Source organism: Stomoxys calcitrans, chromosome 5, assembly GCF_963082655.1.
Source record: "Stomoxys calcitrans chromosome 5, idStoCalc2.1, whole genome shotgun sequence".
In the NCBI taxonomy this organism is placed as follows: Eukaryota; Metazoa; Arthropoda; class Insecta; order Diptera; family Muscidae; genus Stomoxys; species Stomoxys calcitrans.
Genome location: NC_081556.1, coordinates 160,818,001 through 160,829,737, shown reverse-complemented (window position 1 = coordinate 160,829,737; position 11,737 = coordinate 160,818,001). Strand labels below are relative to the sequence as shown.

Below are 11,737 nucleotides of genomic sequence, written 5' to 3'. Positions count from 1 at the left end.
CATTAATCAAAAATGCCAACATTCATAGGATGCAGTCCAGTGCGTTGGATATGCCCATTCCGGAAATGATGCTAGAAAGTCCTTATATTCTTGTGTATAGGTATGCGTGTGATAGAGAAAATGTGCTCCAATGCCTATACGAAAATGAGGTCCTTCTAGGGTGGGCGTTTCCCTCTGCAGAAAAAACAATGGTTATTGAGATAAAATTCGCAGAGTTCTCGTACCTCTATTTGTATCCAAAATTGGAATGGGGAGTCATCCATAGACTGCAAGTGATATGCGGAATATGGAGGTTCATAGCCAGGTTCATCCAACATGCCTCTATTAAAGGACCAGTCCACCACTTTATTTTTATCGTGCGGTTCAATGTTTATAATCACCCGATCGGCAGCTCTCAAGGAAAAGGAATATATAAGATGCGTCTCGTTGGTATATGTTTTGGAAATCAGCTTGAGATCAGTGGGTTTCACTAGGTTAGGTCCTCCTGCTGTAACCCATTTCATTGAATCTCTATTGAAGACATAAATAAATCTTGAATAAATCTTATAATTTATCTTCCTTACTTCCATTTTCGCCAACGCATACTGAACAACGGCAAGCCACACAACATTTCCGTTGCACATTCTTCATCAATCCAAGATTGTGGCAATGCGTTCTTCAATGTAGAGTCGTCCAAACTAGTTGGTCTAGTGTCCTCTGGTTGAACATAAAAGCCAGTATCGTTCTTAACTACCGATCCAGCATAGTCGTGAAAGATGCGTTCCGTGTGCTTCAAAGGGAGACAAATTCGTTACTTAAGACCGGCGATTAGAGAAATGAACATTACCAAAACATAGAACCTTTGCGGTGTGACGTCCTTGGTGAAAGGGAATCCAGCCGGCGTCGCAGCAATGATGATGAACGCAACGCATATAACGGCGAACATGGAAGAAATAGTCTTCGATTTGCGGAATTTATTCAAGGTTGGTAGCTGCAAGGTTTAACCAGTTAGACGAATACACATTGGCATAACACATACACAGTACTCACAATAAAACCCCCAAAATGCAGTGTGCATAGAACTGTGAACATTGAGAGTAAGAGCTCGGGTCTGCTAGTGGGGCCATCTCGGCCCTGCATTGGAATGAAGAATGTCAAAAACACATATGCCATGTAGGTATAGAACCAAAAAGGCATCACTTCACACAAGAAGTGTATGACGAAGTAACAATCTTCTGTAAAATACAACATGCCTATCGATTAAACTGCATATAGTATAGTATCATGGACCAATGAATGTATCTATGCCTATTTAATCTAATTCTTTATTTGACTTTTAGACGTTGTTAAACCCACATTGAGGAGTCTATATATTCATTTGTCCATGACAGCATCAAATATACAAAAAAAAAAATTACAAACTTTTTGTGAATCTGAAAACCACCATATTCAGAATCAATGATATCGTGTAGAAAAACACTGCAATCATGACAAAGAACGCCGATCGTATGCCCAGCCCCGTCATAATAATACAAATAATGGCCAATATCAGACAGTGGGCATGCATAAAACAGGCGATAATATCGTTCAGCCGCATTGTATTCTGAAAAGATAACAAAAAGAAAATATATTATATTTCATCTATAAGATGAAATGAATTCTAACATGAACATTAGTTTCAAGAAGCCAAATCCGTCGATGTATTGCTTCTACCCAGCAAAAACTTGGTAAGTTCATACCATTATTTTTGGCATATAAAATAATGGATATGCTCTCGTTAATGTACTGTAAATGTAGAATAAATGTATCGTAAATGTAAACAAGCAATTATGCTCATTCCAAAATAGTAGCATTTGACATTTCAAACAAAACAATTTCATTGTCAGACTCGAAGGTGAGGGAGGGGGGTCATACGTCGAAGAACTCCAGACATGCCCTAAGGACACAACATGCATTCCTCAAGGGCAGGTCGGCGAAGACAGCCCTTCGCGAAGTGGTGCGAGAAGTCGAGACGTCTTTCCAACCGAAAGAGGAGAGTATGGTATATCGATTGTTGTTGTATCAGCTTGTTGTGTTCTACCTTTCGTCTGCTTGATTCTGTTGAGTGTCAAGACCCAGGAACTCTGCGACTAAGATGGGGTGCGTCCACAGGGATCTGGGTCCGAGTCGGGTGGGTCTGGTTGGGCAGTTAAACTGGTGACGTGTATCGTGGTTACAATCGGGACATACATATTGCACGTCGGCATCAATTCTTGGTCTGTAGGAGTTGAGGTAGCTCCAAGATGGGGACAGGGACTGCATTTAGTTCTATACTCCGGTATGTACGTGAGACTGCTGGACGATTGTATGTCCTTTCAGGCAGAGCTCTATGCCATAACGATAGCCGCAAAAGAAATTCTGGGAAGGAATTTAGAGTGTTCGAAATCAGGATATAAGGTACGTTCAGATTAGTCAAATATTTGACCCAGCTTGTTTTATTATTTTCGCCCAAAATATGTCAAATTCGTACATTCTTGATTTTGTATTCAGATTAGACACATTTTGTTTGTCCAAATTCAAATCAAATAGCGTTAACTATTAGATCGAATAATGCTTTTATTTGTTCTATTGTACATTCAATCGCATGTAAATTTGTGTTTCCTCGTTTGATATTACAATGTTTTTGTTCAATCAAATAAGGAAGGCATCCCATGCCTAAAAGAACTAGGGCGATGGGTCCAAGAACCTTTGCTAATGTCGCTAGGGACAGCTTGGTAATGGCAATTGTTGACAATGGAGAAGAACAGGGCTGCATACCCAGGAATAATTGGAGTGGGATAGTAAATAGACTGTCATCAGTATACTCCAATGTTCTTGCGGAATTTCCTGGGTCTCCTCCAGTTTGTGACAATGCAGGCTGGTTTCGGGGCCGATACAAACTAATTGTCTTCGGGGATCAACGCTTAATTGAGATGTATCGTTGCCCCCCAAAGAAGGTTGGCGAGATCTGGCCAGGCGCAGCACTGGATAGGAGATCCTTCTCCGCCAATGGCGCAAGCTTGGGTACCAAGGATTCCCTCACATCCTGAATACATACTAGGAAGACTAAGAAAATGTAATCCCAATCTTTCAACCACCGACTTGAATATTGGTAGATTGGATGACGCTGATGGTCACTGAAGTGTGCGCCAGCGGGGAAGCACGGGACTCGGAAAATACTTCGACAGCAGCTGCTAGTGAAGCATCTAAGGAGGATTCGTCTGTTAAAATTCACAATTAAATACTTGTTTGTAAACACGTTGATCTATAATATTGATTTAATCACATGTTTTGAATTTTGTATGTATCCAAGTCAGTCGTTTAAAAACCTTCTCCAATAAAACTCCTTTTTGTCATAACCTTTTGCTGAATTTCACCTTCAGCCACCCCGCAAGTGTCCAGCGTTCTGAGGGGCAGTGGTTCCACTGTTTTCTCACCTGGCCCTGGATGCGTACGGAAGCTCATCACGACAAGATCTAACTTATCTTGTGAGGATGAACTCCTTGCGGAATCAGACGACGAGGCTAACGCAACAGTGGTAAAAGTTCTGAATCATAACTATGGTCAGACTTCTGCAGATAAATCTCCACCAATGTAAGGCCGCTTTGGCGGCACTAAAGGTCCTCCTGATGACAGGGTTGTGTGGAGGAATGGTTCGTGGACTAAGATATCGGTATTTAAACTACTCAAGGGTACGGGCAATGGGAGACACAGAGCCTGCATTCTTGCAAAGAATAGTCTAAATGTTTGTCTTCTTCCGTCGCTAAGCACTGAAGATTCAGTAGTAGCTATTACTGGCTGGCTCCCCTATTCAGAGATGCCACCTTCAAGCCTTAAGTTGCTGTTGAAGCCGCTTCTGCAATGAAAGAGATCCTCATTGAAGGAAGTGATGCTAATGCACATCACCAGTTATGGGAAAGTTCGGTTGTCAACGAGAGGGGTTAGCTGCTTATCGAATATATTTTAAGGTAATCTGTCGATTTGCAATAAAGGGGATAGACCGACATTTATTAACAGGAACAGGCAGGAGGTACTAGATATTACCTTTGTATCGGAAGATATAAGTGGAAGAATATGCGGCTGGGATGGTTGGATGACCACAGTTTCTCTGATTATCGTTTTATCGTTCTCTCGCAGTTGAGGACTGTACAATGGTAGCATTTCTTGACATTGAAGTTGCTTTCAATAACGTAAAACCGACGTCAGTCATGAATGGGTTAGAGTTTCTAGGCATCAACTCTACCGTAAGGAAGTTTATTAATCCATTACGGCAGGATTGGCATCTGTGGATCTGTAAGAAAAAGGTGTAAAAGTGGTCGCATATGCTGATGACGTGGCTATTGACAGGGGAAAGTTTTCCAACACTCTAAGAGATATACTTCAGGAAACTCTTCATGCAATAGCGAAGTGGTCTAGGCTTATTTTTACATTATGTTTCTCGTATTGTAAAGAAGTTCCGCATTCTGCTTTATGGACCGATCGGACCCTTACTTGGTGTGGGTGTTGGAGATCACAAGTGTACTTCACAATCCAAACTCACCACTTCAAATACATCGTCACAAATTATTAATCTATTGATTGTACTTACCTCATTTTTTCGCCATTTAATATAAAATCCAGGGACTATGGCCAAAACGAAAAACATTGGACAAAAATAGAGACCGAATATTATCCATGTTTGGGTGTACCATGACTGAGTAATGTTTAGAGCTTCGACAATAATTGCAATCAATATCGTCAAGCCCACAGCCACTGCTACTGTGAGTAATTGAACGCCAATAATAGTGAAGAATTGCATATAAACCGGTTTCGCTTGATCCTTATCACCCAATGCGGACATGAGAAACACCGACAGGAATATAAAAATAATGGCGCAACAAGAAACGCATACATTCACAATAATACCAATTGTCTCCGTGTAGGCTACCATGAACCAACCCAGGAAATCGTAGAACACCACATGTCCTTCAGCATGATCCTAAAGTACAATTCAAAAGTATAAAACTCTTAAGAAATCTTAAGCGCTAGCTCCTTGCCGTCCTATTTACCTCTGGATTGGTCAACTCATCGGCATTTGCTAGGGCCCAAACCAAAGCCAATACATTATCTCCAGTCGTCTGATAGGTACCCCTCTCCAAGTTGTGAAATGTATCATATTTAGTATGGTAAATGTAACCGTTTAGAGCATGTGCCATGTCGAGACCCGGAACGCCGCCATAATCGCGAAAAATTCGAAAGTCTGTATCGGATGGCACGAAATTATTTTGAAACAGTTCCTCTGCCAAGGTGGTGGCAAAGGGGTGTTTAGCCGATTTTATGTAGTGCTGAAATATTAAAAAAAAAAAAACATACACATACACCTAAATAAAATCTTTGTCACTAAACGTCGAAGGATATTAGAAAATTCTTAGGGCTTGGCATATTTATAGAAACATTGAAGAGTTGATAACTTTTATCGATAGGTCTACATTTTCAAAAAAAAAAAAAAATGTTTATCCACTTTTAAATCCTAAGCCACGGGGTATTTGATTGTACGCTCAATTGTAGAGCATCTTCAATGGTGCAGGGCCTGTCAAACGGACCGATAAGACCAGAAAATCAGAAATTATTTAGAAGATACACCAAATAGTTCGGTAGGTTAAAAAAACAGTTGCACCAACTACCAGACATCGTAAGAATTCAAGGTTGGGCTAGGATTTATTCAAGAAAGAGTGGGAGTCTCGACCATAGTTAACAATAGCAAATCTTCTCGGTTAAAACATATTTCCGTATTCTCCGCATTTGCACTTATGGCCTGTTTATCGAATTTTCGATTATCTCAAGAGTTTGATCAAATGACAATTTTACGCAAATGAGGAAGTATTTCGATATAACCGTTATTTTCAATTTTATTTACAAGTATTTATTTCATTTTATCAATAACTATATTGTCCCCTTTAATGTTATACTAACATCGTCCTTCCATTTGTAGGTTAGATAAGGTTAGGTTGAAAAGAGGTTGCTGATATTAATCCATCCCATACCACTAGGACATACACCTAAGCCAGTAATCGGCTTGTTGTGCGCGATCTAAATACTAAAAAGTTATCTCGAAAAAGAAAATCTAATTTAGGAATTCCGTGCTAACCCAAAATCTTTATTTGTTTTTTATACCACGCCCTTAAGCTGGTCCATGTCTGGCATTGTATCCCCACCTAAGTACCCGGCAATGGCATAGGAAATGCTCCAACGTCTCATCATCTTACCCACATGCCGCACACATGCTATCACTTGTCGCACCTATTTGCAATAGGTGAGCTCGTAGTCCAATGTGTCCCGTGCGTGATACCGAAAGCTATACTGACCTCCTTGTTACTTCCTTTCAGTAAAAGCCTGATCTTCTCACGATCGCAACCCTTGCGCTTTACCACAGTTCTACATGCGCGTTCGTCGACCACGTCCTTAACTCGGACTGTCTGATCAAAAAATAACCGCCTTTTTTCGAAAAATATTTATTTATTCATCAATTGCTATCTTGTCCCTTTCAAAGTAATCCCCTCAGATATTTTTTTCCCAATTTTTTCCCGTTTTTTTCAATCGTTCCGAAGTGTACAAAACTTAATAAAGTTTCTTTGATCCATTTCTTCGAATAGTAAAAAAAAAATATCGAAGAACACAAGACTAACCTTTTTATCTGTCAAAAACCAACTGACAATCCAAAATGGGTGATATTGCCAGAAGTGTGTCAATATAACAGAAACAAGTAAAAGCGTGCTAAGTTCGGCCGGGCCGAATCTTATATACCCTCCACCATGGATCGCATTTGTCGAGTTCTTTTCCCCGCATCTCTTCTTAGGCAAAAAAGGATATAAGAAAAGATTTACTCTGCTATTAGAGCGATATCAAGATATGGTCCGGTTCGGACCACAATTAAATCATATGTTGAAGACCTGTGTAAAATATCAGCCAATCCGAAAAAGAATTGCGCCCTTTGGGGGCTCAAGAAGTAAAATAGAGAGATCGATTTGTATGGGAGCTGTATGAGATTAAAGACCGATTCAGACCACAATAAACACGTATGTTGGTGGTCACGAGAGGATTCGTCGTACAAAATTTCAGGCAAATCGGTAATAATTGCGACCTCTAGAGGCTCAAAAAGTCAAAATCCCAGATCGGTTTATATGGGAGCTATATCAGGTTATGAACCGATTTGAACCTTATTTGGCACAGTAGTTTAAAGTCATAATAAAATACGTCATGCAAAATTTCAGCCAAATCGGATGGGGATTGCGCCCTCTAAAAGCTCAAGAAGTCAAGTCCCCAGATCGGTTTATATGACAGCTATATCAGGTTGTTGACCGATTTGAACCTAACTTAGCACAGCTGTTGGAAGTCATAACGAAACACGACGTGCAAAATTTCATTCCAATTGGATAAGAATTGCGCCCTCTAGAGGCCCAAGAAGTCAAGACGCAAGATCGGTTCATATGGCAGCTATATTAGGTTATGAACCGATTTGAACCATACTTGGCACAGTTGTTGGATGTCATAACAAAACATGTCGTGCAAAATTTCATTCCAATCGGATAATAATTACGCCCTCTAGTGGCTCAAAAATTCAAGATTCAAGATCGGTTTATATGGCAGCTATATTAAATAATTGACCGATTTGAACCATACTTGGCACAGTTGTTGGATGTCATAACAAAACACGTCAAAACATGGACCAATATGGCACATTTACAACCCCAACCGACCTGCACTTGTAAGAAGTATTTGTGCAAAATTTCAAGCGGCTAGCTTTACTCCTTCGAAAGTTGTAAGTTGTAAAGTATGGGGTCTCAGACGAATATTTCGAGTAGTTACAAACAGAATGGCGAAATTAGTATACCCCCATCCTATGGTGGAGGATATAAAAATGGAAAATCGAACATACACTCAACCAAATTTGTTATTCAAAACAGAAAAAATGTTTGGCACAACAGCAGTTTTTGTCTGCTGCAATGATTTTAATTTATGGAATATTGCTGTAAAGAAGCTACCTGATACATCCATTGGCATACATTTCGAAATGTGGCTGAGCTAGCTCACATTTCTTGTTATTGCTCTACTAATGTGAACATGACTGGTTTGGCCTTTTGTATCTAAATTTAAAGAAAAAAGGTTGTGGAAAGTATGCATTCAGTGGCGATAATAAACATCCACTGAGACACACATTTACATATGTGTTCTATTTTTATACCCACCGCACCACACCGAAGGATGGTGCGGTGGGTCATTGCGTTGGCAACACATCAAAATACCATTTCCGAACCTACAGAGTATATATATTCTTGATCGGATCTTGGGGGCTATATCAAGGATATAGTTGTCATATAGACCGATCCGCCGATTTAGGGTCTTGCGCCCATAAAAGGCGCATTTATTGTCCGATGTCGCCAAAATTTGGGACAGTGAGTTAAGTTAATCCCCTCGACATATTTCTGCAATTTGGCCTAGATCGATCAAGATTTGCATATTGCTGCCATAGAGGCCACCGTAGCGCAGAGGTTTGCATGTCCGCCTATGACGCTGAACACCTGGGTTCAAATCCTGGCGAGACCATCATAAAATTTTCAGCGGTTGTTATACCCTCCTAATGCTGGCGACATTCATGAGGTACTATGCCATGTAAAAACTTCTCCTCAAAAGAGGTGTCGCACTGAGGCACGCCGTTCGGACTCGGCTACAAAAAGAAGGTCCCTTTGCCCCTGAGAAATTTGCCCCTGTTCCTTAATTGAATGTTCATGGGCAAATTTGCATTGCATTTGCATTTTTGCCTTATATATCGATTTCTCCATTTAAAGTTTTGGGCCCATAAAAGGCGCATTTATTGTCCGATGTCACCGAAATTTGGGACAGTGAGTTGTATTGGGCCCTTCGATATTCTTCTTCAATTTGGCTCAGATCGGTCCAGAATTGGATATAACTGACATATAGACCGATCTCTCGAAGTCTTGGCCTCATAAAAGACGCATTAATAATCCGATTTTACTGAAATTTAACATAGTGAATTATGTTAGGCATTTCGACATCCGTGTCGTATATGTTTCATATCGGTTTATTTTTTCCATATAGCTACTAAAAAGACCGACATTTTGCTATACACAATTGAAAAATGACTTGTACTTATTAATGTTTGGTCCAAATCGGAACATATTTCGATATAGCTGCTATGGGGCATAAGGTATGCATTTTTCACAGCATTTTGACGAAAGGTGGTTTACGTATATACCCGAGGTGGTGGGTATCCAAAGTTCGGACCGGCCGAACTAAACGCCTTTTTACTTGTTTCAATTGAATGTACGAACTTCTTAATTGAACCTAGTTTTTAATTTTTTCTGTGTGCACATACCTTAACCAACCAAGGATGATTAGGTCCCGTTTGAAAAAGCACTTCTTTTCCCCCGGAACCAGTTGAATCTAAATTAATTAGAGCTCTGAAAATGGATCGTTATTAGCTTTTACGTATGTTTTTTTCCAGTGAGTTCGAACCAAACATTTTTTATCACCTTTTCAACTTTGAGTTTTTCAAACAAATACTTACTTGCAGTTGGTTGCCCATTTGTGTTGGGTAATGAATCCGTGCGCTGCCAAAAAATTACTCTCCTCGGCACCATTCAACAGGAAGACGATTGGATTCTTCAACTCATTTTCAGAGATAGAAATCACTCGTAGAACCTCCAATATAACCACAATCATCACACCTGCATCGGCCGCCGCCGGAGAACCCACTTCAGAATCGAAATGAGAATTCACCAGCAAATACGATTCACTTGTCAATTTCTTGGGCGACAACTTGACAATAATGTTTGTAACGTTGTGGTAGGAAGTGGCCAAGCCCCAAATCCAAAAGTCACCCGACGAATGTTGCACATCTACTTCTATGTCGTACAAATCTTGTCGAGATGCTGATTTGATCTTTTCAATTTCATTTAGTAAAAATCTCACTGCGTATACCTCATTCTCCACAGAGCCGGTTAGTTTAACGCCAATGGAAGACAAGCCCAGTAGTTGCAGCTGCGCTCTCTCTCCTATAAATTCATCGGGATGAGCCTTCTCATCAGATATGCGTAGAGTCTCCGGATAAGAGAAGAAACTTGGAATCACTGTCACATAGAAGAGTAAAAACCAAAAGGCGCAGAAAGCCGGTGCCCAATACCAGTTTATTTTCTTTGATTTATCATCAGGTCCCTTCAGATCCGAATTCACATCGAAACTTTGGAATGCCATTGTCAGCGGAACCTCTTTTCAGGTGGTCACCATAAACCAAACTAAACGGCCAGTTTAAAGTGTAGCTACAGATGTTATCTTCAACAACAATTATGTGCAATAAAAAAACGTATAAACGAGCGATTAGAGGACTACATGTTGATTTGGAAATGTGAGCCGAAATAATAATCTTTCTCTTTCTGGGGTGGGGTGGGTTGGCTAATGGTGATATGACTTAAAGTAAGACAACTCGATAATGCGGACGGTGTTTCGGAGTATGTTTGAAGGGAAAATATTGACTTTTAATGGCTTTAGTCGCAGCTATACAAATAAACCGTTGCGCCCACAATGGACTATGAATTATCCAAGTGGTTTGTGAACAGCCACCATAGCTAATCTCCCCATGTTTAGAAATATTCTCTCTCACTCTCATATTCTCGATGTGAAAACTAGTTGGCAAATTGGACGAGTATCAAACATATTTTGCTTCACTGTGCACCATTAAAAAATCGCTCCAATCTATTTTCTATTTTAAGGAGTTTAATCTACTATTTCTTGTTAAACGGAATTATTATAATCTACACCCCAAATTGTAGTAAATTATTTTAAATTAGGCAATTTGTTGTAACCTCCTTAGACTAATAGAACTAGAATAATTTTCTACTTAAATTTAGCCATGACTGTCGCTCCGGCCACCAGTATCACCGCCTGTCTGCGTGCGAAAGATTACTTGTAGAATACTTAAAGTGACCATCTGTCTCGCTTTTGGCGCGATTATCCCGACAAATTCACATTTCGTAAAAAACTCTCGCTTTTTTTTGGAAAATTTCGACCTTTTTATACTAATTTCGTTATTCTGTTTGTAACTCCTCGAAATATTCGTCTAAGGCCCCATAAAGTATATATATTCTTGATCGTTATGAGATTTTAAGTCGAACTAGCCATGTCCGTCCGTCTGTCCGTCCGCCCGTCCTTCTGTCGAAAGCACGCTAACTTTCGATGGAGTAAAGCTAGCCGCTTGAAAATTTGCAAGAATACTTCTTATTAGTGTAGGTCGGTTGGGATTGTAAATAGGCCATATCGGTCCACGTTTTTATATAGCTGCCATATAAAACGATCTTGGGTCTTGACTTCTTGAGCCTCTAGAGGGCGCAATTCTCATCCGATTTGGCTTACATTTTGCACGTAGTGTTTTGGTATCACATCCAACTACTGCGCTAAGTACGATTCAAATCCGTTCATAATATGGTATAGCTGTCATATAAACCGATCTTGGATTTTGACTTCTTGAGCCAATAGAGCGCCCAATTCTCATCCGGCTTGGCTGAAATTTTGCAAGAGGTGTTTTGTTATGTCTTCCAATAACTGTGCTAAGTATGGCGCAAATCGGTACATAACCTGATATAGCTGCCATATAAACCGATCTGGGGTCTTGACTTCTTGAGCCTCTAGAGGGCGCAATTCTCATCAGATTTGACTTACATTTTGCACGTGGTGTTTTGCCATCACT

At 40.1% G+C, this 11,737-nt stretch overlaps 1 protein-coding gene across 1 annotated transcript; it reads right to left on the bottom strand.

Annotated features, from left to right (window-relative positions):
* Positions 1-6: 6 nt before the first annotated feature.
* On the bottom strand, positions 7-10,259 carry LOC106090162 (endoplasmic reticulum metallopeptidase 1). Its single transcript, XM_013256262.2, has 10 exons — positions 9,563-10,259; positions 9,371-9,455; positions 5,046-5,321; positions 4,586-4,975; positions 1,402-1,582; positions 1,030-1,214; positions 827-970; positions 564-769; positions 225-510; positions 7-174 (listed from the first exon to the last, which is right to left on the bottom strand). Exons 1-10 carry the CDS (start codon positions 10,246-10,248, stop codon positions 7-9), a joined length of 2,607 nt encoding a protein of 868 aa, XP_013111716.2. The 5' UTR covers positions 10,249-10,259.
* Between the last annotated feature and the right edge of the window lie 1,478 nt (positions 10,260-11,737).

Excerpts from the sequence above, each read along its gene's own strand:
- LOC106090162 (XM_013256262.2), bottom strand. The coding sequence starts at position 10,248 with ATGGCATTCCAAAGTTTCGATGTGAATTCGGATCTGAAGGGACCTGAT. Across the intron at positions 5,322-9,370 it reads ATCATCCTTGGTTGGTTAAG|CACTACATAAAATCGGCTAA; the intron begins GTATGTGCACAC and ends TTAATATTTCAG. Across the intron at positions 971-1,029 it reads TGCATTTTGGGGGTTTTATT|CTACCAACCTTGAATAAATT; the intron begins GTGAGTACTGTG and ends TAAACCTTGCAG.